Genomic DNA, 27,589 nt, shown 5'->3' on the forward strand with positions numbered 1-27,589 from the left:
TCTGTTGTGTTACGGTGCGGATGTTCTCCCGAAATGTGTTTGTCATTCTTGTTTGGTGTGTGTTCACAGTGTGGCGCATAATTGTAACAGTGTTAAAGTTGTTTATACGGCCACCCTCAGTTTGACATGCATGGCTGTTGATGAAGTATGCCTTGCATTTATTTGTGAATGTGAAAAGCCGTTAAAATTATTTGACTGGACCTGCACGCAAAGGAAGTGCCTTCAAGGTTTATTGCTGCTTTGTATATTCTCCCTACGTCCGTGTACACAGCAGCGTTTGAAAAACACATACATTTTACTCTTTGAAACCGATACTGATAATTATGAAACCAGTACCGATTATTTCCGATATTGCATTTTAAAGCATTAATCGGCCGTTAATATCGGACATTACTAATTCCGACTATTTTGGACTGGTATCGATCCACAATGAGCGTTTTGGCGCACATTACTTTATTGCTAACAAGAGGAAATTACACTTCAACGATTGTCTTTGGCTTTGACAGAAGGATTGCTCGTTTGCATCAAAACAGTTGTTTTTCTCACTACAATAGGACAAAACCATCCTTGCCCAGGCACACCCTCTTGGTTTTTGGAATATGAATATTTTGGGTTTTGGCACTTGCAGGTAGACTAGATCTGACCAATCTAGGTGTCTGAGCATGAACTGATAAAGCATACTGAGGTATTGGCACCAGCTGCTATAGACTACATCTGAGCAATCTAAGACAAGATCAGACCAATCCAAGTCTATGAGCATGAATTGATGATACCAACTCGGATTAGGCGAAACATCTTCTCAGACAAACCAAAAAGCCCAGTTGCGATTGATTGAATACAATGACATTCATAGACATTTCAATGTGTATATACCGTAAGTACATTTTGAGCACATTATTTAACAATGATGATAATAACTGTGAGGAATTTGGTCAGAATAATCATGATATGAAATTTTCTTATCTTTACATTCCAAATATTTTTTGTAATGTGTTCATAGGTTCTTGGACTACCTGTCGGATCTTTGTGTGTCAATGAACAAGTCCATCCCTGTGACGCAGGAGCTCATCTGTAATGCAGTGCTCGATCCAACCAATGCCGACATCCTCATTGAAACTAAGTTAGTGTCCTCGTTACTTTTTGCATATTGATTTTATATTGAAAGCAACATTTACAATGGGTGCTTGTGCATTAGACTAGTTTGGTCGAGATTTGAGGTGGAAGTAGCAACAAATGGAGAGAATCCACTCGAGGCTGAGGATGAAGAGGAGGTGTGGCTGTTCTGGAAGGACAATTTTAAAGATATTCGGAGTAAGAGCATTCGAGAGTTGGCTCAGGATGCAAAGGAGGGCCAGAAGGAGGACCAGGAAGTGGTCAGTTATTACAGGTCAGGTATCTCAAAATACACTTACTAACATTTACCGTGTCAAATATCAGTTTTGGACAATGTATTTACCAGCTTGAATATTGTGAAACGCAAGTCAGAAAATTGATCGAAATAAAAAATAATGGAACTTGTGTGTATTTAGTTTTGACTGGTGAAATTCATGAATAAAATGTCTTGATAGGTGCCAACTCAACCTTTTTGCCCGGATGTGTTTGGATCGTCAGTACTTGGCCATCAACAAGATCTCTGGTCAGCTGGATGTGGACTTGATTCTGCGCTGTATGTCTGATGAGGACCTACCTTTTGATTTGCGGGCCTCTTTCTGTCGCCTCATGCTGCACATGCATGTGGACCGTGACCCTCAGGAGCAGGTCACGCCTGTCAAATATGCCCGTCTGTGGTCTGAGATACCCACTCAAATTACAATTGATGAGTGAGTTCATTTAAGTATTACGTTTAGAATGGAAAGTCACCACTCTTCAAAAGATGTGGATTTATATTTCAAGTGTGACTCTCCTCTTATCTCGCCAGTTATGATAATGATGGAACCACTAGAGACGAGATTAAGGAGCGATTCTGCCTCACAATGGATTTTGTGGAGAATTATCTGAGAGAGGTAGTGTCACAAAATATTCCCTTCACTGACAAAGAGAAAAACAAGCTGACCTTTGAGGTATTTATTCATCTGTAATCCACATACCGTAATTTCCGAACTACAGAGCACACCTAAATATAAGCCACACTCACCTCCTTTTTATAATTAATTTATTATGTACAAAAATATTTGCTGCACAGGTCTGTATGAAATAATTACAGAGGTGCCTTGGTGTATTCACAAATTTGACAGAACACAGCATACCTACCGGTGAGTGCGGTGTTTATCCTCCTCCACCGCTGAAGTCGTGTTCTTTAGCATGCTGCGGTTTGGCCTTTCTTCGCTTGTTAATGATGGTTGACTTCCGTTTTATGCAGCAAGTTTTTGTCCTTCTGATGGCTGGGTTTATTATCTTTAGCATTGTGGCTGTGTATTGTGTGCATTTGTTTGTTTATTCTCCATAACAAGGATTAGACAATAACGTGCTAAATGGCTGACTGAATAATTGTGTGTCTGTGCGTTTAATTTAATGTGAACATTTTCATTGCTCCTCCGTGACCCGTTCGACAATTTAATTGGTCTGATATGGCGAGACTAAATTTATTGGTCCATTGTGACACTCGTGAACCCAGAAAATCCATAAATTAGCCGCGGCTTTTTATAAGGAGGAAGATTCAAAGCGTGGGAAAAAAAGTAGCGGCTTATAGATCGGAATTTACGGTATTTTGTGGTCACATTTTTTTCAAATGCAGCATGATTATTACATTTTATGATTTGTTAGGTGGTGAACCTGGCAAGGAACCTCATATACTTTGGGTTCTACAACTTCAGTGACCTTTTAAGGCTTACAAAGATATTACTGAACATTTTAGACTGTGTCCACGTGAGCACCGTATATCCCATCAACAAGATTGAGAAGGGCGAGGAAAACAAAGGTTGGCTTCTCCCTCGTTAAACTTCACTCAGTTTTTTTTTGTTTTTTTTAACATTGTGACATTTGCGTTTGTGTAGCTGGCAGTAATGTGATGAAGTCCATTCATGGAGTCGGTGAGCTAATGACCCAGGTAGTTTTGCGAGGAGGTAGCCTGTTGCACACCACACCAACTCATCAGCCAGAAGGCAACGTAGTTAAAACCCAGGTGGAACCAGAAAGGGAAGACATCATGGTTATGGACACTAAACTTAAAGTCATCGAAATTCTACAGGTAAGGCATTGAAAGAGGATTGTTCGAGGAGAACTTGAACACCACCACTATTTTTAAACTTATTTTTCTCTCTTAACCTCAGTTTATTCTAAATGTCCGGCTGGACTACAGGATCTCCTGCCTACTCTGTATTTTCAAAAGAGAGTTTGATGAGAATAACCCCCAAGCGGAAAATATTACTTCCAATAATGTCACCAATCAGATGGCAGGTAAGAGACTAAAGTCTAGATTTTTTTGATTAATGGGAGGGCTATCCAAGCATGGTACACTTCCTTAACACCAGCACGTTTGGAAATAATATAATGACAAGTAAATGATAAATGGGTTGTACTAGTATAGCGCTTTTCTACCTTCAAGGTACTCAAAGTGCTTTGACACTACTTCCAATTTTATCCATTCACACACACATTCACACACTGATGGAGGGAGCTGCCATGCAAGGCGCTAACCAGCACCCATCAGGAGCAAGGTTGAAGTGTCTTGCTCAAGGGACCCTCGGGTTGCGCACGGCCACTCTTCCACTGCGCCACGCCGTCCCATGAAAGAAAAAAAGGTTGCAGGGTTACCTCAACTTGCAAGCACATTGCGTTCCAAGACTGAGCTCGCAACTCAAATCACTTGTCTCTCACTGCAACCTCACCCATTAAAATGAATTTAAATCAATTTAATCCGTGCTTGGCGCTCTTAAAAAATGCAGCATGTTATTTAAGGAAAAAAAAGTAACTTATAGATAACAAATATTTATTAAAAAACATTGTAATCGCATATACTACAAACCACTACAGGACTTTATGTACTATTGTACAACATTTACTTGAGGACCCAACTAATGCTGTGTCTCACACGGCTGCTTCCCCATCCAGTGTTGCCAACTATGCTTATTGTCTGTTCATTATAAGGAATTAGTTTTCATAAAGCTGGTTGCGTTTTTCTCTTGTGACATCTGGCAACACCGTATCTGTCTAGCAACTAAGCCTGTGTATCGGCTGGGGACATCCCTGCGCTGCTGATTCGCCTCCGCTTGGGATGGTTTCCTGCTGGCTCCGCTGTGAGCGGGACTCTCCCTGCTGTGTTGGATCCGCTTTGGACTGGACTCTCGCGACTGTGTTGGATCCATTGTGGATTGAACTTTCACAGTATCATGTTAGACCCGCTCGACATCCATTGCTTTCCTCCTCTCTAAGGTTCTCATAGTCATTATTGTCACCGACGTCCCACTGGGTCATTATTGTCACCGATGTCCCACTGGGTGTGAGTTTTCCTTGCCCTTATGTGGGCCTACCGAGGATGTCGTGGTGGTTTGTGCAGCCCTTTGAGACACTAGTGATTTAGGGCTATATAAGTAAACATTGATTGATTGATTGATTGAACCTATGCTAATAGAGCTTAACTTATATCGTTCATTTCAACAAGCACGTCTATGGTGACTCAGGATGTATTAGATTCAAATCCTAGCCCTTGACTGAGAAGCCTTAATATTGAAGATGTTTATTTCTGTGATGAAAAATGGTCCAACAAATATATGAGGCCAGTTTTAGTGAAATAATATACAGCTAAGGAAAATAAGGACAAGATATATTACATACTCAATTCCTCCCAAAATTAAAGAAATACCATTTACAATTATTAATGACATATACCCCTCCAAGGATTTTTTGAAACTTAAATTTAACATGGAGGTTGACGGATGTTATATATGTGGAGCTGTAGAGGATGTCAATCATGTGTTTGTGGAATGTGATACTGCAATATGGATTGAACTTTCACAGTATCATGTTAGACCCGCTCGACTTCCATTGCTTTCGTCCTCTCCAAGGTTCTCATAGTCATCATTGTCACAGACGTCCCACTGGGTGTGAGTTTTCCTTGCCCTTATGTGGGCCTACCGAGGATGTGGTAGTGGTTTGTGTTGTGGTTTGTGCAGCCCTTTGAGACACTAGTGATTTAGGACTATATAAGTAAACATTGATTGATTGATTGATTGATTGATTGAACTAAGAAATGGCTGTTCATATTGCACATAGATGTGTTTGAGAGTCACTTCACAACATCTGAGGTATATGTGCCAAAGGTAATGTTCGACCATCCAGTTTGTTGAGTGAAGACTAGACATAATAAATTGAAACACGTCAAACTCCGCATTGGCTGGGTCTTTAATATTTTTATGGAGAAATCTATTTTTAATGTTTCGTTTCTTATTTGGTTTTCCACTTCTTCTTCTTCTTCTTCTTCTTCACACTAATATCTTAGTTCCTATGGCAGGATTTTGTCAATCTCTGAATGGCACTCAAATGCGCACTTAAACTGTCTAATCAAATTGTATGTTTGTTTCTTATATAAAAGAAGCCAAAACAATGTGTAACAATATATCAAAGGCCTTTCCAAAACCCACTACTAGCGACCACGCAGTCTGATAGTTTATATATCAATGATGAAATATTAACATTGCAACACATGCCAATACGGCCTTTTTAGTTTACTAAATTGCAATTTTAAATTTCCCACGAAGTGTCGTGTTGAAAACTTTGCGGTACGATGACGCGTGCATTTGACGTCACTGGTTGTAGCGGACATTATTTTCCAGCCCGATCCAAGCTATAAGTAGTCTGCTTTAATCGCATAATTACACAGTATTCTGGACATCTGTGTTGCGGAATCTTTTTCAATTTGTTCAATTAATAATGGATAAGTCGAGAGGAGCTAGACGAGGTGGTTCGGGCATCTGGTCAGGATGCCACCCGAACGCCTCCCGAGGGAGGTGTTTAGAGCACGCCCAACCGGTAGGAGGCCATGGGGAAGACCCAGGACACGTTGGGAAGACTATGTCTACCGGCTGGCCTAGGAACGCCTCGGGATCCCCCGGGAAGAGCTAGACGAAGTGGCTGGGGAGAGGGAAGTCTGGGCTTTCCTGCTTAGGCTGCTGCCCCCGCGACCCGACCTCGGATAAGCGGAAGAAGATGGATGGATGGATGGAAGTCAAAGTAGAAAGATGGAGATGGGAAGCTTTTAGCCTTTAGCCACAGAAACACAGCCGGTTATTCCTTGTTTAAAATTCCCGAAGATGAAGCTTTACTATGGATCAGAGCGGTCAAGCGAACATGGATCCCGACTACATCTCAACCGGCAGTTTTCGGTGAGAAAATTGTGGTAATAAGTTGCCTCTTACCGGAGACATCAGCGGAGCTTCCGTCCGACCATTCCGACTTTCAGGTACTATTTAATCTCACTAAAACACTAGCAACACAATAGGCAGATAAGGGATTTCCAGAATTATCCTAGTAAATGTGTCTAATAACATCTGAATCGCTCCCACTGCAATCGCCTTTTTTCTTTTTTTTCTAGTCCTTCACTCTAAATTTCCTCATCCACGAATCTTATATCCTCGCTCAAATTAATGGGGAAAATGTCGCTTTCTCGGTCCGAATAGCTCTAGCTGCTGCTGGGTATGATTGTAAACAATGTGAGGATGTGAGGAGCTCCACAACCCGTGACGTCACACGCACATCGTCTGCTACCTCCGGTGAAGGGAAAGCTTTTTAATTAGCGACCAAAAGTTGCGAACTTTATCGACGATGTCATCTACTAAATCTTTTCAGCAAAAATATGGCAATATCGCGAAATGATCAAGTATGACATATAGAATGGACCTGCTATCCCCGTTTGAATAAGAAAATCTCATTTCAGTAGGCCAGTATTGCCTTAATCAGTGATGAAAATGCTGAGAGACCGCTCGTATCTCAAATTACTTGTGAGTTAAGGTACTTGTAATTTGAGGTAGCACTGTACTTTTTAATGTAGTTTATTTTTGACTGTGTCTGGAAAAAAATAGCAGTTATATATTTTTATAAATTCTGATACTTCTGGAGAGGGCGGGGCGTGGAGGTTTTCTATTGCAATCTAATAAGGACCACTGACCTATTTTAGCATCGATTTTTAAAACCATTTAAACACTTGCGTGCCTCTACGTTGACATTTGATCTAGACCAAAGGAAGTGTGTGAAATGTTTCAGGAATGCAGTCAAAGGGCAAAGGGAGGGTTTAGACGTTTGGCCAAGTGTGTGTGTCACTGTGTCCTAAAACAAAGTTAATTGTTTACTGAAAATGATTTAAACTATTAAAATGTGACATTTTCCAGGAAATCTTGACTTTGAAAATATCGAGGAACAGGCTGAAGGAATATTTGGAGGAAGGTAATTCATATTTCAACATGCCAAGTTAGCAATAGCAAGTAAGATAAATAAAGCTTTTTTTCAGTGAAGACAACACTCCTCTTGACCTGGATGAACATGGCGGACGTACTTTCCTCAGAGTCCTACTGCACCTGACCATGCACGATTACCCCCCTCTTGTGTCCGGAGCACTCCACTTGCTCTTCCGACACTTCAGCCAAAGGCAGGAAGTCCTCATGGCGTTTAAGCAAGTAGGTCTTCATCTCTGACACTGAAAAGTTGTCCTTTTTGTTAATCAACGAAAACTGACAATTTCTGACGTGTTTGAGTTGTGTAAACCAATGCATCAAAAAACAGGTCCAGCTCCTTGTGACCAGGCAGGATGTCGATAACTACAAACAGATCAAATCAGATCTTGACCAACTACGATCCATAGTGGAGAAGTCTGAGTTGTGGGTCTACAAAAGGCAGGGAGAAGATGGGATGGACGGAGAGGGATCGTCAGAGTCTGATAACAAAAAGAAGGTAAAGTAGTTGGCAGCTAAGGTGATAATGCTATATTTAGTGTACCGACAGTGTGTGTGTGTGTGTGTGTGTGTGTGTGTGTGTGTGTGTGTGTGTGTGTGTGTACAAACAATCCTACATGCAATTTGAGTAATACTAATTTTCTGCAAATGTAAAAACAAATATGAATTCTGACTAAAGAATTGGTGCCAATGGAAACTAAGAAAAGGGATTTGGGAACACTATCTGGAGTACAGGGCAGGCGAGTGGGGGATCTTATGTTCGTGGATAACTCCTCTGGCAGGGGGCTCCCCTCGTCTCTTTTAATGCACAGCATAGGACACATAGCAAGAGTGGTCCTCAGGTCCTGTTGATCAGGGGCAGTAGCTCCACAGCCACAGATCCACTATTAACCACTAATATCACAGTCAAAATGAAAGCTTATTCCCATAGGCACCATAAACTGTTAATAATGTTTAGACAAAAGTGTATATTATATATACTATTATATTTATAGTATTTGTATTATGTGTGTGTGTGTGTGTGTGTGTGTGTGTGTGTGTGTGTGTGTGTGTGTGTGTGTGTGTGTGTGTGTGTGTGTGTATTTTGGGTATATGCATGTGTGTATGTATGTGATTGTGTGTATGTATGTGTGTATATATATATATACATATATATATTTATGTATATATATGTAAATTGTATATATGTGTGTGTTGTGTATATATGTAAGTGTGTGTGAATTTAAATGTATTTTATATAGACAATATATAGCAGCAACCACTGAATTGAATCATATTATATATATTATTGTATTATATATTATATATATATATATTGTATATGTATAGGGGTGGGACCTAATAAGTTTACTTCTTCCCACTCCCTTTTGAGCCAATCTTGACATCTACAAAAGATTAGTCACATGTAATGTTTTCAATGTAGGTGTAAAAATAATGTATCTATATATTTCTTTTGTATTTTATGTCATTCTCTTGTTTTGTTTGCATGGCTCAAAATAAACCATTCATTCATTCAATAGGTCAAAACTGACAAGTATAAGCACTGTTTGAACTTGGAAAAAAGACACACTACACCACATCTTTAATCAAACAAAACATGAATGTGACTCAAAAAAAATAGTCAACATTTGTTTTTGTAGTAATTATACACTTCCTTATTTACTGCTCGACAGGGAGATTCCCTTGGTTCTGACAGGAACAGTACAGAAAGCAGCAGCAACTATAACTACAGGGTCGTAAAAGAGGTAGTATGCTCATACGCACAGTCATTTATTTTTTGATTGTTAGTTTTATGCTTGTCAGTAAGTTTTGTTGCCTTTTTTTGCACAGATTCTGCTCCGTCTCAGTCAGCTCTGTGTCCAAGAAGGTGCTTCAGGGAAGAAGAGTAAGAAACAGCAGCAGAGGCTGCTGAGGAACATGGGAGCTCATTGTGTAGTGCTTGAACTTCTGCAGATCCCCTATGAAAAGGTGCCTCGAGCGCCTCTGTCATGTAATGTTACAGTCGTCCCTCGTTTATCGCGGCCAATTGGTTCTAGGCTTGGACTGTGGCAAACGCATTTTCGTGAATTAGGAATATTTATAATAAATCCAATATTTTAGTTGTTGGAGCATAAAAAAATACATTAAATGACTGTCTAAAAATATTTTTAGCATAATTAGAGCCCAAACGGTAAATGGGTTGTACTTGTATAGTGCTTTTCTACCCCTTTTTAAGGAGCCCAAAGCGCTTTGACAGTATTTCCACATTCGCCCATTCACACACACATTCACACACTGACGGTGGGAGCTGCCATGCAAGGCGCTCACCAGGACCCATCAGGAGCAAGGGTGAATTGTCTTGCCCAAGGACACAACAGACGTGACTAGGATGGTAGAAGGTGGGGATTGAACCAGCAACCCTCAGATTGCTGGCATAGCCACTCTACCAACTTCGCCACACCGCCCAAAGTACTATCTATCTATCTATCTATCTATCTATCTATCTATCTATCTATCTATCTATCTATCTATCTATCTATCTATCTATCTATCTATCTATCTATCTATCTATCTATCTATCTCTAACCATGAAATAACACACACACATAGTCACTTTTACACAAATTGTATCCAATACATTAGAGTCCATTGTACTGCAGATTACAGTACTCACTAGTACAGGGGTAGGGAACCTATGGCTCTAGAGCCAGATGTGGCTCTTTTGATGACTGCATCTGGCTCTCGGATAAATCTGAGCTAACACTGCTTAACATGATTAGTAATGTCTAATTCCACTGGTAATCAAAGTGTTAAAAATAACGTTCAAAATATTAAACATGCTCATGCATTTGAATCCATCCATCCTTTTTTTCCTACCGCACTTTATTTATTTATTTGGGGGTTCTTCAGACCACCAAGCACCGACATGAAAGCCTGTTTCAGGGTTACGATATTTTTTTCATTTTTAAAGAAGTCTCTCAGTTGCTTTCCAGCAATTGTCTTTTTCTCTTTCGTTCTCGCTCGCACCCTGGCTCCAGCTCCAACCCTGTCTCTCCTCCTGGCTGCTGCTTATAACAAAGCGACAGGTGATTAGACAAAGAGGCCCAGGTGGGTTGTCTACGCACCTGTCGCTGATTTCGAGGCCAGTCCTGGCACACCCCAGTTCGCTGCAGGCCCTCAGGCCACGCCCCCTCCACAGTTAGCTTCAGAATAACAATGTTATTACAAAGAATAAGAGACCTATTATACTTTAGTAATGTTGGTCTTACTTAAAAATGCGCGCGTTTAGGTGCGTTCAGTGTTGAAGAAAAAATTATATGGCTCTTACGGAAATACATTTTAAAATATTCGGATTCTTGGCTCTCTCAGCCAAAAAGGTTCCCGACCCCTGCACTAGTAGTTGGTAGGATCCTCCATGCATCACTGTCATAGCTGTCGCTCGGCCATTACGTGCAAATACATTCTGGGCAATCCCTTTAAGTGAAAACCGGGCTTCGATGCACTGAAACCACGGGGGTATGTTGTTCCACCTAAAGTTAGTTAACTTGACAATCGAAACTACGATGTGTTTCGAATTTTATTAGCATTCTGTGTTGTTCGCATTGCGTGTTCCACATCGCTCACGCCAAATACTCAACAATGTTATGTGGACCTGATGATGTTGGAGATAAAGGCCATCAATACAGTTCATCTCCACTTAGCATTGCCGGGACATCTGCTGATAACTCACTGCAGTGTTAGCATAAGGTGCCGCGCCAAGTTACGAGTCCTGGTCTCGTCTTTTGATTAGGGCCTTCAAAGTTAACCCGATAACATGCGCTAACAATAACTTCCTTTGACCGTGTACATTTTTTTTCTAACCTGCATGCGTCCTGAATACATTCCGTAACATGGGAAATGTAATGGTGTTTAGTTACTGTTGAGCCACAAGCTCAAAAAGAGTGAGCATAAATGCACAATGAAAAGGGTACATTATGAAAATCCCATGCTCAAAGCCATGACGAAAGCGTACTGGTGCGCTGTGCCGCTTGCGCAGAGGTGACGCTTTACTTCCGTGCTTGGATTACGGTTGAGTGCATTGATACCATAATAGCTTATTCTAACTGCTTTAGTAAAATGGAATAAAAGCTCAGCAGGAAAGAAAGATGGTAAGCGGGAACTCCAGATCCATTTTTTTATCAGAGACTTTCATCAAGACAACTCTTCTCGTACCAATCACATGCTTTTCAGAATATTAGCGCCACGTGTCAAATCCGATCTAACTACTAGGTGTGTGGGAAAAAACGATTCGAATTTGAATCGCGATTCTCACGTTGTGCGATTCAGAATCGATTCTCATTTTTTTTGAAAACGATTATTTTTTTATTTATTTTTTTAAACAATCCAAAAAAACAATACACAGCAATACCATAACAATGCAATCTAATTCCAAAACCAAACCTGACCCAGCAACATTCAGAACTGCAATAAACAGAGCAATTGAGAGGAGACACAAACACGACACAGAACAAACCAACAGTAGTGAAACAAAAATGAATATTATCAATATAATTTCAGCATAGCAGTGATTAAAAATTCCTCATTGACATTATCATTAGACATTTATAAAAATAAAAATAAAGAACAAAAGTGTCACAGTGGCTTACACTTGCATCGCATCTCATAAGCTTGACAACACACTGTGTCCAATATTTTCACAAAGATAAAATAAGTCGTATTTTTGGTTCGTTTAATGGTTAAAACAAATTTACATTATTGCAATCAGTTAATAAAACATTGTCGTTTACAATTATAAAAGCTTTTTACAAAAATCTACTACTCTGCTTGCATGTCAGCAGACTGGGGTAGATCCTGCTGAAATCCTATGTATTGAATAAATAGAGAATCCTTTTGAATCGGGAAAAAAAATCGTTTTTGAATCGAGAATCGTGTTGAATTGAAAAAAAATATCGATTTTGAATCGAATCGTGACCCCAACGAATCGATATTGAATCGAATCGTGGGACACCCAAAGATTCACAGCCCTAGTAACTACCATAGCAAAATGAAAAATTAAGATTATGGTTTGTCAAGGATGTTTGGTAATGTAATCTGTGATATTTCTACCTAATTAAATGTTTTTTTTTCCAGATTGAAATACAGTGTATATTCTTTTATAACTTGTTCTGATTGATTGTCCGCAACAACACACTGTTTAGCAGACTGAATATTGCATTTTTTATAAATAGATAGAGAAGGTTAAGCGTTGTCATGCAAAGAGATAAAAAACATTAACTTGTACAACATGTAGTGTACAGAATATCAGAACCATTTATGTAGGCAGTAATATCACAGATTACATTACAAAACATCAATGACAATCAAATCGTGATCGGAACAATTAACATTTTGTGTTTATGTGCAAAACTGGTATCGAAACATGGTGTAGCTCCTCTCCTCTGAATGCAAGTGCCTCTACAGCTGGGATACAATTTTTTTTATTTCTACAAAATCAAAATCTGGCAAGACACTAACGCACTGCAGGTAATTTTTTAAAAATGTTTTTAAAAGAATGTTTATGTTCATTTTGTATTAAGCACAATGTTTAAAAATCATTTTATTAAAACAAACTAATTTTCCAGGCATGGTAATATAAATTAGAAAATTATCTTTCTACACTACGTGACGAAGAAAAATAATATATATATGTGATTAATGGCAATTAAATATTTTAATCATTTGACAGCCCTACTTTTTTATATCATTGCATTAAAGGCTCACCAAAGCGCAGATCTAATGGATGAGGCTTGAATTAAAAATGAAGTGCATCAAAATGCTCTTCTGCCAAAAGTTTGTTAACTTCATTGAGATATGAAGAAGACAGAGCCAAGATTAGCAGCTTGTTGTTGTTAGCAGTGTTAAACCAGAAATGTAAGTCCTGCTTAGTGAATATCGTTATCAATCACCACAACAAAATGATAGAAAATAAGACAAATACTGCACTTTAATACATAAAAGACATGTTTAAAACTTAATTTAGGCCAGAATTATGTAAAACATGTTTGGAAAAAAGTTTTTTTTTTTTTAAACTGGTATAATGAAGCTGCAATTGTTGAGGCTATGGACGACTGTAAATCCTTTGCATGTATACATTTATAGAAAAATAGTTGCTGTGTTTGATTCTGTGTGTTTTCCTTAACAGGATGAAGATGTCCGAATGCAGGAAATTATGAAACTGGCTCATGAGTTTCTTCAGAACTTCTGTGCAGGCAACCAGCCAAACCAAGCTCTTCTCCACAAGCATATCAACCTCTTTCTTAACCCAGGGGTGAGTCCCCCCTCGTTAATCAGGGCGAGAAATGATGAAAACCCTCATACTACATACAATGCATCTGGAAAGTATTTACGTACATCGCTTCACTTTTTCCGCATGTTATGTTACAGCCTTATTCCAAAATGTAATAAATTAAAATGTGTCTTTTAAATTTTGCAGACAATACCTAATAATGACCATCATATTCTTTTTTGAATATGATGCCACAAGCTTGGCACACTTATCTTTGGGCAGTGTTGTCCATTTGTCTTTACCCATTCCTTTTTGCAGCATCCCTCAAGCTCCGTTAGGTTGGATGAAAAATCGATGTTTTCATCCAGGATGTCTCTGTACATTGCTGTATTCATCTTTCCCTCTAACCCGACTTGTCTCCCAGTTCCTGCCGCTGAAAACCATCCCCACTGTTGGTATTGGCCTGGTTTCCTCCAAACATGATGCCTGACATTCATGCCAAAGAGTTTATTTTTTTGTCTAATCAAACCAGAGAAATGGTTCTCATTGTCTGGAAGTCTTTTAGGTGCATTTTGGCAAACTTTTTACTAAGAAATGACTTCTTTCTGATCACTATACCATATAGGCCTGATTGATGGACTGCTGGAGAGATGGTTGTCCTTCTTGAAGGTTCTCCTCTCTCCATAGCAGAAAGCTGTAGCACTGATAGAGTGATCATCTGTTTTTTGGTCGCCTCCCTGACTAGATTAAGATGAATGCAGCAATGTATGGAGACATCCTGGATGAAAACCAACTCTTCCCCCCCAATATGATGGAGCTTGAGGAGTGCTGCAAAGATGAATGGGTGAAACTGCCCAAAGATCAATCAATCAATCAATGTTTACTTATATAGCCCTAAATCACTAGTGTCTCAAAGGGCTGCACAAACCACTACGACATCCTCGGTAGGCCCACATAAGGACAAGGAAAACTCACACCCAGTGGGACATCGGTGACAATAATGACCCAGTGGGACGTCGGTGACGATGATGACTATGAGAACCTTGGAGAGGAGGAAAGCAATGGATGTCGAGCGGGTCTAACATGATACTGTGAAAGTTCAATCCATAATGGATCCAACACAGTCGCGAGAGTCCAGTCCAAAGCGGATCCAACACAGCAGCGAGAGTCCCGTTCACAGCGGAGCCAGCAGGAAACCATCCCAAGCGGAGGTGGATCAGCAGCGCAGAAAGATAGGTGTGCTTAGCTTGTGGCATGGTATTAAAAAAGAATTGAGGCTGTAATTGCTGCCAAGGTGTATCAACAGAGTATTTTGCAAAGGCTGTGATTACTTGTTTTTTTAATATTTTATTTTTAATACATTTGCAAAATAAAAACTCTTGACATTATGAGGTATTATTTTTGGGGGGGAATAAGGCCGTAACCTAACAAAATGGGGATAAAGTGAAGCGCTGTGAATACTTTCCGGATGCACTGTAAAATGTATGGACCTCTTTTGCTTTTTTCATTTTTATTGCATTTAGATTTTCCCTTAAAAATGTTTCTGCTCTCTCAGATCCTAGAGGCTGTTACCATGCAGCACGTTTTCATGAATAACTTCCAACTCTGCAGTGAAATCAACGAGCGTGTCGTGCAGCACTTTGTCCACTGTGCTGAGACACACGGTCGACATGTGCAGTACCTCAAATTTCTGCAGACCATTGTGAAGGCCGAGAATAAGTTCATCAAAAAGTGTCAGGACATCGTCATGGCAGAGGTTTGAGGTTTTTTTTAATACTCTATATTTGAATGTGTACAGTATGAATTGTGCGGGTGTGTATAAGTAGTGTATTCTGTATATCTCGTGTACATTATCTAGGCTCATTCTACTGACACCTAAGCTAAGGATGTAACATAGCTGTCAGCTATTAATGGAATACAGTAATCATATCATAATCTTGAAAATATAAATTTTGCTGACACATGCACTGCAATATAAATCCTTCAGTAGTGCATACGTAAGTATGTTTTCAATTAGATATCACTTATGAAAGGAATGTAACATTAAACGTTTTCTGGAACGTATAAAAGGTCATCTGTCTACCTTGACTCTCACCCATTCAGCTTGTGAGCTCAGGAGAGGATGTCCTTGTCTTCTACAACGACCGTGCATCCTTCCAAACATTAATCCAAATGATGCGCTCGGAGCGGGAGCGTATGGATGAAAACAGCCCTTTAATGTACCACATCCACCTGGTGGAGTTGCTAGCGGTCTGTACTGAGGGCAAGAATGTCTACACTGAGATCAAATGTAACTCTCTGTTGCCACTGGACGACATTGTGCGGGTGGTCACGCATGATGACTGTATTCCTGAGGTGGGGATATTTTTGTTTGGTGTTGGAATTCTTTCAGTATTGAGAATTTCTCAGATATAAAATGGAATGTTCAAAATTAGTGATTCCTAATATTTATTTAAAATGGGTTATCTTGTATAGCGCTTTTCTACCTTCAAGGTACTCAAAGCGCTTTGACACTATTTCCACATTCACACACACATTCACACACTGATGGCGGGAGCTGCCATGCAAGGCCCTAACCACGAACCATCAGGAGCAAGGGTGAATGAAGTGTCTTGCTCAAGGACACAACAGGCGTGACGAGGTTGGTAGAAGGTGGGGATTGAACCAGGAACCCCTCAGGTTGCTGGCACGGCCACTCTCCCAACCGCGCCACGCCGTCCCCAATTAATTTAGCAGGCTTTATGTGATTGTTGCTTCCTAAAATGCCTGAATTAAAAAATTGTTACAATGTTTTGAGGCTTAACTTTGTTCAATAAAATATTAGTTTGTGATTTTTGTACATTTGTTATCACCGTTTTAAGTGTTCTTTGTAAACTTGACTCAGTGGGGATTTGTTAAAATTTACATCACCACTGCAACTCCCGGAGGGTGTGAAATTAATCTTTGTGTTTGTGATCCCATTAGCACTAAATTCTGTATGCATGTTAAAAATGATTAGGTTCCGACTTTTAAATTGAAATTACTCTAATTTCTTTGTCATAAACCTGTTACCACAGAAATGCAATACCACATGTGAACTCTAGTAAATAGGCTCAATTCCATTTTTACATCTTCAAGGTGAAAGTTGCCTACATCAACTTTCTGAACCACTGTTATGTTGACACTGAAGTGGAAATGAAGGAGATTTATACATCCAACCACATGTGGAAGCTCTTTGAAAACTTCCTGGTGGACATCTGTCGGGTAAGCAGAAGAAACCACCTGCATGTCTTAAAAAAACAGATCATAGTTTTCTTTGTATTATGTATTTCACACATATATATATATATATATATATATATATATATATATATATATATATATATATATATATATATATATATATATATATATATATAGTTTGAGTGTTTATGCAAAGTTCTCCCTTTAAGAAGAGGACTAATGTTTTGACTTTGTGTCTTTTGTCAACTCCTAGGTTTGTAACAACACCAGCGACAGGAAACATGCAGATACTATGCTAGAGTGTTATGTAACCGAGACAGTCATGAGCATCGTCACATGTTTCTTCAGCTCCCCTTTCTCTGATCAAAGCACAAGCCTGCAGGTAATTTGAACCACCGCAGCATTTAGAACAATTTCCCTTGTGGATCATAAAAGTTTGTCTAAGTCTATTCAATAACACGTGTGCAAACACTTGTATATTACAAACCCCGTTTCCATATGATTTGGGAAATTGTGTTGGATTTAAATATAAACGGAATACAATGATTTGCAAACCCTTTTAAATCCATATTCAATTGAATGCACTACAAAGACAAGATATCTGATGTTCAAACTCGTAAACTTTATTTTTTTGGGCAAATAATAATTAACTTTGAATTTCACAGCTGCAACACGTGCCAAAGTAGTTGGGAAAGGGCATGTTCACCACAGTGTTACATCATCCTTTTCTTTTAACAACACTCAATAAATGTTTGGGAACTGAGGAAACTAATTGTTGAAGCTTTGAAAGTGGAATTCTTTCCCATTCTTGTTTTATGTAGAGCTTCAGTCGTTCAACAGTCCGGGGTCTCCGCTGTCGTATTTTACGCTCATAACGCGCCACACATTTTCGATGGGAGACAGGTCTGGATTGCATTTACAAAGCCACGCTGTTGTAAAACGTGCTGAATGTGGCTTGGCATTGTCTTGCTGAAATAAGCAGGGGCGTCCATGAAAAAGACGGCTCTTAGATGGTAGCATATGTTGTTCCAAAACCTGTATGTAGCTTTCAGCATTAATGGTGCCTTCACAGATGTGTAAGTTACCCATCCTTTGGGCACTAATTCACCCCATACCATCACTGATGCTGGCTTTTGAACTTTGCGTGGATAACAGTCTGGATGGTTCGCTTCTCCTTTTGTTCCGGAGGACACAATGTCGAATATTTCCAAAACAAATTTGATATGTGGACTCGTCAGACCACAGAAGACTTTTCCACTTTGCAAAAGTCCATCTGAGATGATCTCGGGCCCTGAGAAGCCGGCGGCGTTTCTGGATGTTGTTGATAAATGGCTTTTACTTTGCAAAGTAGAGCTTTATCTTGCACTTACAGATGTAGCGACAAACTGTATTTAGTGACAGTGGTTTTCTGAAGTGTTCCTGAGCCCATTTGGTGATATCCTTTAGAGATTGATGTTGGTTATTTATACAGTGCCGTCTGAGGGATCGAAGGTCACGGTCATTTAACGTTGGTTTCCGGCCATGACGCTTACATGGAGTGATTTGTCCAGATTTTCTGACCCCTTTGATGATATTATGGACCATAGATGTTGAAATTTCTTGCAATTGCACTTTGAGAAACGTTATTCTTTAACTGTTTGACTATTTGCTCACGCAGTTATGGACAAAGCGGTGTACCTCGCCCCATCATTTTTTGTGAAAGACTGACCATTTTTTGGGAAGATGTTTTTATATCCAATCAGGGTGCCCACCTGTTCACAATTAGCCAGCACACCTGTGGGATGTTCCAAATAAGTGTGTGATGAGCATTCCTCAACTTTATCAGTATTTATTGCCACCTTTCCCAACTTCTTTGTCACGTGTTGCTGGCATCAAATTCTAAAGTTAATGATTATTTGCAAAAAAAAAAATGTTTATCAGTTTGAACATCATCCATCCATCATCCATCCATCATCTTCCGCTTATCCGAGGTCGGGTCGCGGGGGCAACAGCCTAAGCAGGGAAACCCAGACTTCCCTCTCCCCAGCCACTCCGTCTAGCTCTTCCCGGGGGATCCCGAGGCGTTCCCAGGCCAGCCGGGAGACATAGTCTTCCCAACGTGTCCTGGGTCTTCCCCGTGGCCTCCTACCGGTTGGACGTGCCCTAAACACCTCCCTAGGGAGGCGTTCGGGTGGCATCCTGACCAGATGCCCGAACCACCTCATCTGGCTCCTCTCGATGTGGAGGAGCAGCGGCTTTACTTTGAGTCCCTCCCGGATGGCAGAGCTTCTCACCCTATCTCTAAGGGAGAGCCCCGCCACACGGCGGAGGAAACTCATTTCGGCCGCTTGTACCCGTGATCTTATCCTTTCGGTCATGACCCAAAGCTCATGACCATAGGTGAGGATGGGAACGTAGATCGACCGGTAAATTGAGAGCTTTGCCTTCCGGCTCAGCTCCTTCTTCACCACAACGGATCGGTACAACGTCCGCATTACTGAAGACGCCGCACCGATCCGCCTGTCGATCTCACGATCCACTCTTCCCCCACTCGTGAACAAGTCTCCTAGGTACTTGAACTCCTCCACTTGGGGCAGGGTCTCCTCCCCAACCCGGAGATGGCACTCCACCCTTTTCCCGGCGAGAACCATGGACTCTGACTTGGAGGTGCTGATTCTCATTCCGGTCGCTTCACACTCGGCTGCGAACCGATCCAGTGAGAGCTGAAGATCCCGGTCAGATGAAGCCATCAGGACCACATCATCTGCAAAAAGCAGAGACCTAATCCTGCGGTTACCAAACCGGAACCCCTCAACGCCTTGACTGCGCCTAGAAATTTTGTCCATAAAAGTTATGAACAGAATGGGTGACAAAGGACAGCCTTGGCGGAGTCCAACCCTCACTGGAAATGTGTTCGACTTACTGCCGGCAATGCGAACCAAGCTCTGGCACTGATCGTACAGGGAACGGACCGCCACAATAAGACAGTCCGATACCCCATACTCTCTGAGCACTCCCCACAGGACTTCCCGAGGGACACGGTCGAATGCCTTCTCCATCTCCAGTTTGAACATCATATATGTTGTCTTTGTAGCATATTCAACTGAATATGGGTTGAAAATGATTTGCAAATCATTGTATTCCGTTTATATTTACATCTAACACAATTTCCTAACTCATATGGAAACGGGATTTGTATTACAACTACATGACTTTGAACTGATTATATGAAATTGTTTTAAATGCATGGACAGTATACAGTATAGACCAGTGGTGGGCTGTGCATTTTATACCTACAAAATACTATACAAAATCGCAATTGTGAACTACTGGGCATTAAATTACCTCAATAGCGTGCAAAACGGGCTATTTTCCGGCGCATTTAGAAGTCAACAAAGCGCATCAGCAATTAAAATATTTCTCCATGTCGCAGTGTCAACATTTTTCAATATTTTAACGCACAATTTTCAGCACCCATCAGACGCTGCAAGCCAGGGGTACTCATAGTTGGTAGATTCGATTGGAAGTGGCAGACAAGCTCTCTCACCGGCTGAGACAGGTTAGTTAGTCTGGAGGTTTGCTGACCTCGTCCGTAGAGATCCAGCTTCTCTTGAAATTTCCTATTTGAAAATGGACTTGAAAGTATATATCTGCAACCTAATCAACGTTTTGCTCTCCTTCAGCCATCGAGGGTTAAAAAAGTGAGTAGACATCACATTTCTCTGTGAGCCAAGTGTGGCTCCCGTTCAAGCCTCTTCAATTGCATAGCACTTCTTGCTTTCACAACTTGTGATTGGATACTCACTTATGACGCACAAGTGAGTATCCAATCCCAGGATGCATTAATGTCCTGTTAAACATGAGACAACCTAAGGAGGCCTACTGTCAACAACTCGTGATCTGATTAGCGATTGCAACTGTCTCGTTATAACCTACACTGCCAACAAATTTCATACGGCGATGCCAACAATCAATCAATCAATCAATCAATGTTTACTTATATAGCCCTAAATCACTAGTGTCTCAAAGGGCTGCACAAACCACTACGACATCTTCCGTAGGCCCACATAAGGGCAAGGAAAACTCACACCCAGTGGGACGTCGGTGACAATGATGACTATGAGAACCTTGGAGAGGAGGAAAGCAATGGATGTCGAGCGGGTCTAACATGATACTGTGAAAGTTCAATCCATAATGGATCCAACACAGTCGCGAGAGTCCAGTCCAAAGCGGATCTAACACAGCAGCGAGAGTTCCGTTCACAGCGAAGCCAGCAGGAAACCATCCCAAGCGGAGGCGGATCAGCAGCGCAGAGATGTCCCCAGCCGATACACAGGCAAGCAGTACATGGGCACCGGATCGGACCGGACCCCCTCCACAAGGGAGAGTGGGACATAGAAGAAAAAGAAAAGAAACGGCAGATCAACTGGTCTAAAAAGGGAGTCTATTTAAAGGCTAGAGTATACAAATGAGTTTTAAGGTGAGACTTAAATGCTTCTACTGAAGTGGCATCTCGAACCGGGAGGGCATTCCAGAGTACTGGAGCCCGAAATGAAAACGCTCTATAGCCCGCAGACTTTTTTTGGGCTTTGGGAATCACTAATAAGCCGGAGTCCTTTGAACGCAGATTTCTTGCCGGGACATATGGTACAATACAATCGGCAAGATAGGATGGAGGTAGACCGTGTAGTATTTTATACGTAAGTAGTAAAACCTTAAAGTCACATCTTAAGTGCACAGGAAGCCAGTGCAGGTGAGCCAGTACAGGCGTAATGTGATCAAACGTTCTTGTTCTTGTCAAAAGTCTAGCAGCCGCATTTTTTTACCAACTGTAATCTTTTAATGCTAGACATGGGGAGACCCGAAAATAATACGTTACAGTAGTCGAGGCGAGACGTAACAAACGCATGGATAATGATCTCAGCGTCTTTAGTGGACAGAATGGAGCGAATTTTAGCGATATTACGGAGATGAAAGAAGGCCGTTTTAGTAACGCTTTTAATGTGTGCCTCAAAGGAGAGAGTTGGGTCGAAGATAATACCCAGATTCTTTACCGTTGTCGCCTTGTTTAATTGTTTGGTTGTCAAATGTTAGAGTTGTATTATTAAATAGAGTTCTGTGTCTAGCAGGACCGATAATCAGCATTAACAAGCTATCTGAATTCTGACTGCATAAAAGATCTGACGTAAAATACAGCAACACAGGAGTCGAATATGACATGAATAAAAAATATGATGATTAATATTATATATTTAGGGAAGATAAATTAAAAACAAAATAAACTTACAGTAATTTGTTATTGCGTTAAACCAGGAGAGAAGGACTTGCTGGCCCTCACAGTCCACTGCTATTGACTGACCATCCATCCATCCATCCATCTTCTACCGCTTATCCGAGGTCGGGTCGCGGGGGTAGCAGTCTAAGCCGGGAAGCCCAGACTTCCCTCTCCCCAGCCACTTCGTCTAGCTCTTCCCGGGGGATCCCGAGGCGTTCCCAGGCCAGCCGGGAGACATAGTCTTCCCAATGTGTTCTGGGTCTTCCCCGTGGCCTCCTACCGGTTGGACGTGCCCTAAACACCTCCCTAGGGAGGCGTTCGGGTGGCATCCTGACCAGATGCACGACCCACCTCATCTGGTTCCTCTCGATGTGGAGGAGCAGCGGCTTTACTTTGAGTTCCTCCCGGATGACAGAGCTTCTCACCCTATCTCTAAGGGAGAGGAAACTCATTTCGGCCGCTTGTACCCGTGATCTTATCCTTTCGGTCATGACCCAAAGCTCATGACCATAGGTGAGGATGGGAACGTAGATCGACCGGTAAATTGAGAGCTTTGCCTTCCGGCTCAGCTCCTTCTTCACTACAAAGGATCGGTACAACGTCCGCATTACTGAAGACGCATTGACTGACCAGCCCCTAGACATTTTCAGTATATATTACAACCATATACAATAACTGAGTTGCTTTGCATGCTTCTTCGAGATCATTTTAAAACTGCTCACCTGAACTAACTGAACATTAATATTCTTGTCAATTGAATGAACTCAAAATTTTGTCACTGGTGCTTTATATGTAAATGCATAAAATATATGTACTTTCCTCTTTTTGCGTAGATGGCTCGCAGATTGTATGTAAGTAATGATGATTGCTCTCCCATTTGTTTCCCAACCTATCCCAAGTGGCACACCAACTTTTGTGTACGTGATTGTAGAACTTCTGACCGAAGAATTACTGTATCTTCACCGTGTGGGTTTCTTGCGTCTTAGTCAGCACATTGTGTTTGTCGTTCCCAAATCTGTGGGTGTGTTGCACAAGGTTTTAGTGGAACTGTGCACAGATGATGCAATGACACGAAACGGTCAAGTCTTTGGTGTGGTGAGTGGGAAACCTCATGGTTTATTTGTGTTATGGTCTGTGCTCTGTAATTTCCCTCTGAAACCCCTTGATCACTTTTATTTTAACTCCAGATGAAATTCCTTGGATAATTTTTTTTCTCTCTCTTTTACATAATCATTTTATCTATTATATCGCCACCCTCTGTTTTTTCAGGCCGCCATTCTTGGAAAGATAACTGAGGTATTTATTGTCCCCTAGGGCTGAGACCAGCTAATAGATCGATCCTTCACCGTGTAGCAATCAGGTGTACTATTAAACCGTGGTGTGCAGATGTCGCTAAACAACTACTGTAGCTCAGAGAAATCTGTAGAACCTTCCACAATACAGTCATTTGGAAAAAATACGACACCCCTTTTGACTTGGCTTTTGTTCTTCATTTGTTCATATTTTGAGATTAAATGGATACAGTATAAGCATTGGTTTACAGAGTGAGATGCAAATGTAAATGTTTCTTCACTGTTACGCCAAAACCAAAACATCCCAGTTATATTGCTCATGTTAAATATCGGTTTGTTTGTGAATGTCACAAGTTAACAACCCTCCAGGCATTTGATCAAATGTATCACTTTTTAACATTTAACAATGCAGAAATAAATTGATGTATGTTTTAAGACAACAAACTAAGAATCAACAAAAAGTTAATTTGCAGTTCTAATCATACTCACTTTTTATCTGTCCCACATTATTATTTTCTCCTATTGCATTCCATTATGCAAATGAGGTGATGACATCATCTAGGGACTTCAAAAGCAGCCAATAGCTACTCTCCTTGCCGAGGAGTTGGCAACACTACAAGATGCTTAAAAAACTTCACAAATTTGAACCTTACTGGAAATTAGATAATCTTAAGAATGTCATTATGTGAATCACAACTTTTTTATTTATAAGACCTGAAGTATTTATTATTCATTAATTTAATTGATTTCAATTATGTTCCAAATTAAGAACAGGAAGTGAACGAATGTGTTAGTAGTTGCTGTGAAGTGGAAAACGGGTAGGATTAAATAAGATCTGCCTTTTCCTTTTTCGTTTCAGACATGTTGTAATGAGAAACTGGAAATATGTGATGTATCAAATCGTAACTCTGTTATGGTTCGAATCAAACTTGAACAACAACGAAATACTCAAATATCAACACAGGACCAACTAGAAGCTGATGTCAAAGCTAAGCTGTTAAACTGCATTCCAGCTCCTGACAGTCTTACTTGCTGGCATTATTTTACAGCTAGAGACCGACACAACTTTGTTTTCCCCAACCATGGAAAGAAAGAAAGTGCTGAGAATCATTGAATTAAAGAAAAACATTATCAACAAACCTGACCGAGTGTGTGAAACAATTCAAACTGGCACTGCTCGTCTGCATCATACTGAAGCAGAATGATTCGATAACACCAGCCAAGGGCGTTAAAATAATATCCAAACCGTGGACATTTATCCATGAAAATATGGAAAAACCATTAATTGTGTGTTTGATGGAGAAGCAGTTTAAAGGAGATACTGTAGAAATCAGATATCCAAAGTAAATGCTGTCAAAAAAATATAAATAAATAAATAGCATGTTACATGGAAAAGCACTGGTTAAATTGATATAATTAATTTCAATTAATTTCCCAGTCCAAGTTTTTCAAGATCCAAACTGCGTCATAGAACAAATTAAACTCATATTCTGAGGTACTATTCTTAATCGGTCTATCAGCTCACCAGTAATATTTTATTCAATACAGATAATATCGTCACTATCAGTCCATAATCAAGATTACAAAGCAGACATTAAAAACATTGTGGTCACTAAACCATATCATGGGGTGGAATATACAATTTGGTAATTGTGTGAGGGTATAACTGTTATCAATGTAAAAAAAACTTACTCAACCTACTCAGTGGCTTAGTGGTTAGAGGGTCCGCCCTGAGATCGGTAGTTTGGGAGTTCAAACCCCAACCGAGTCATACATGAGACTATAAAAAAATGGGACCCATTACCTCCCTGCTTGGCACTCGGCATCAAGGGTTGGAATGGGGGTTGGATCACCATAAATGATTCCCGGGCGCGGCACCGCTGCTGACCACTGCTCCCCTCACTTCCCAGGGGGTGATCAAAGGGATGGGTCAAATGCATAGGACAAATTTCACCACACCTAGTGTGTGTGTGACAATCATTGGTTCTTTAACTTAACTTTAACTTAAAACATCCTCTATACATCAAATTCTGATTAAATCATTATTTCACTTAATCAGTTTGTTTCTATTTCTCATTAACTAAGTGAATATTTAACGGGGTGACATACCGGTACATTTTTTTCATGTGACTGCAGGTGTGACAGAATCCTCATGTTGATAGTATGAATACATCCATCCATCTTGGTTTTTGTGCAGATTGGATTTTCCACCACTATTTGGTAATACGATCTTCTATACCTTTCTGTTTTTTGTTTTTTTTAGACTCGTCAGCCTGTGTTCGTTCAGCTTCTTCAGGGGGTCTTTCGAGTATTCCACTGTATCTGGCTTAGCCCTGTCCAGAAGGCCTCGGTGGAGGCTTGCATCAAAGTACTCTCAGACGTTGGTAAGATATTTTACACATATGGACCCCCGATCTATTATCTTACTGCCTTTTAATATGGTTTAAAAAAGCACAATGGTGAAAATAATTAAAAATCAATGCATTTGGTATCTAAGTGCACATCTGTTCAACCCAGCTAAAAGCAGAGCCATTGCAATCCCAGTGGACCTGGACAGTCAAGTGAACAACTTGTTTGTGAAGTCCAACAATGTTGTTCAGAAGAGCCTCCTTAACTGGAAACTATCTGCCAAGAACACTTCCAGGCGAGATTCCGGGATAACAACCTCCTCAAAAGACTATAGAAACATCATTGAAAGGCTCCAGGTAGGAATGGAGACCATTGCATTGTCGCTATTATCAAAAACTGTTTAATCAGTTCATATTTTGACAAGAACGTTGACAAGTTCTTGTATGTCTCCTGATTAGGCACATGTATGTCGCTTTCATGGAGATAAATGGGAAGTGACACAATACTGCAGAATTGAATTGCATTCGCATTCTGGGAAACGGTTATGTCGTAGCATGACTCTGTAAACTGGAAGTCTCTGACCTCCCAAGTTTAGGTCATCTGAAGCTCAGCAAAAAAAGATCAGACAAGTCACACAATAGTTAAAGCTTGTTGGAAGTAGTTTTGATCCATCCATCCTTAGCAAGCGACTAAAAATGCAACTTCTTAACTTAAAGGGGAACCACACTCTTTTTGGAATTGTGCCCATTGTTCACAATCCTTATGACAGACAAGAAGACAAAATATTTTTTATTTTTTTTTGCATTCTAATTTGTAATAATCTGCTAGTTTTAGGTGGCTAGCAATTTAGCCATTGGGATCAATCCATTCTGTCTTTAAATCACTTAAAAATGCATCTTAAAACTTGAGTTTGTACCAAAATGGATACATGGAGGATACAGCAGAGGATTGGGAGAATGTCATGTGGTCAGATGAAACCAAAATATAACATTTTGGTATAAACTCAGCTCGTCGTGTTTGGAGGAAGAAGAATACTGAGTTGCATTACAAGAACACCAAACCTACTGTGAAGCATGGGGGTGGAAACATCATGCTTTGGGGCTGTTTTTCTGCTAAGGGGACAGGACGATGGATCCGTGTTAAGGAAAGAATGAATGGGGCCATGTATCGTGAGATTTTGAGCCAAAACCTTCCTCCATCAGTGAGAGCTTTGAATGGTTGACCAAATACTTATTTTCCACCATAATTTACAAATAAATTCTTTAAAATTCCTACAATGTGAATTCCTGGATTTTTTTTTCACATTCTGTCTCTCACAGTTGAAGTGTACCTATGATGAAAATTACAGACCTCTGTCATCATTTTAAGTGGGAGAACTTGCACAATCGGTGACTGACTAAATACTGTATGCAAATTACCTTAAATGTTGTGAAATTTGTCTACATCCTAAAGCGTAGAAAAAATGGATGGATAATAATTTCTTTCCCGGCTTAAACTGTATTCCTCTGTGCTGCGTAGGATATAGTCTCCGCTCTTGAGGACCGTCTACGGCCGCTGGTCCAAGCTGAGCTCTCGGTGCTGGTGGATGTTCTGCATCGTCCGGAGTTGCTTTTTCCTGAGAACACAGAAGCTCGCAAGAAATGTGAAAGTGGAGGATTCATATCAAAGTATGTCTCAACTGTCTTTTTAGCCAAGTTATTTTGTCAGTGTGGGTTTCTTTTAATATTAAAGAAGACAAACGATTCTATTATGATGACAATCGCAACAATTGCTGTGCTTTTTACTTATAACCACACATCACATGATACACATTTGGCTATGGTGTTACGCCTGTTAAGAGCTCAGA

General features: G+C 40.4%; 1 protein-coding gene across 17 annotated transcripts in view; it reads left to right on the top strand.

Moving 5' to 3' along the window:
- itpr1b (inositol 1,4,5-trisphosphate receptor, type 1b) overlaps positions 1-27,589 on the top strand; it is a 299,908-nt gene that overhangs the window by 81,132 nt on the left and 191,187 nt on the right. For 8 of the 17 annotated variants that reach the window (XM_061874781.1, XM_061874784.1, XM_061874785.1 and 5 more), the window contains 22 exons: positions 1,001-1,120; positions 1,196-1,387; positions 1,569-1,820; positions 1,919-2,060; positions 2,764-2,917; positions 2,994-3,187; positions 3,270-3,396; positions 7,323-7,377; positions 7,442-7,607; positions 7,714-7,881; positions 9,056-9,127; positions 9,213-9,350; positions 13,543-13,668; positions 15,182-15,382; positions 15,730-15,981; positions 16,744-16,869; positions 17,102-17,230; positions 22,936-22,953; positions 23,372-23,398; positions 25,658-25,778; positions 25,912-26,099; positions 27,262-27,410. In XM_061874781.1, coding sequence (XP_061730765.1) covers positions 1,001-1,120; positions 1,196-1,387; positions 1,569-1,820; positions 1,919-2,060; positions 2,764-2,917; positions 2,994-3,187; positions 3,270-3,396; positions 7,323-7,377; positions 7,442-7,607; positions 7,714-7,881; positions 9,056-9,127; positions 9,213-9,350; positions 13,543-13,668; positions 15,182-15,382; positions 15,730-15,981; positions 16,744-16,869; positions 17,102-17,230; positions 22,936-22,953; positions 23,372-23,398; positions 25,658-25,778; positions 25,912-26,099; positions 27,262-27,410 — 3,117 coding nt within the window. The remainder of the gene's footprint in view (positions 1-1,000; positions 1,121-1,195; positions 1,388-1,568; positions 1,821-1,918; positions 2,061-2,763; positions 2,918-2,993; positions 3,188-3,269; positions 3,397-7,322; positions 7,378-7,441; positions 7,608-7,713; positions 7,882-9,055; positions 9,128-9,212; positions 9,351-13,542; positions 13,669-15,181; positions 15,383-15,729; positions 15,982-16,743; positions 16,870-17,101; positions 17,231-22,935; positions 22,954-23,371; positions 23,399-25,657; positions 25,779-25,911; positions 26,100-27,261; positions 27,411-27,589) is intronic. The other 9 variants (XM_061874786.1, XM_061874789.1, XM_061874792.1 and 6 more) reach the window with 2 other exon arrangements.

This window comes from Nerophis ophidion, linkage group LG16 (assembly GCF_033978795.1).
Source record: "Nerophis ophidion isolate RoL-2023_Sa linkage group LG16, RoL_Noph_v1.0, whole genome shotgun sequence".
NCBI lineage: Eukaryota > Metazoa > Chordata > Actinopteri > Syngnathiformes > Syngnathidae > Nerophis > Nerophis ophidion.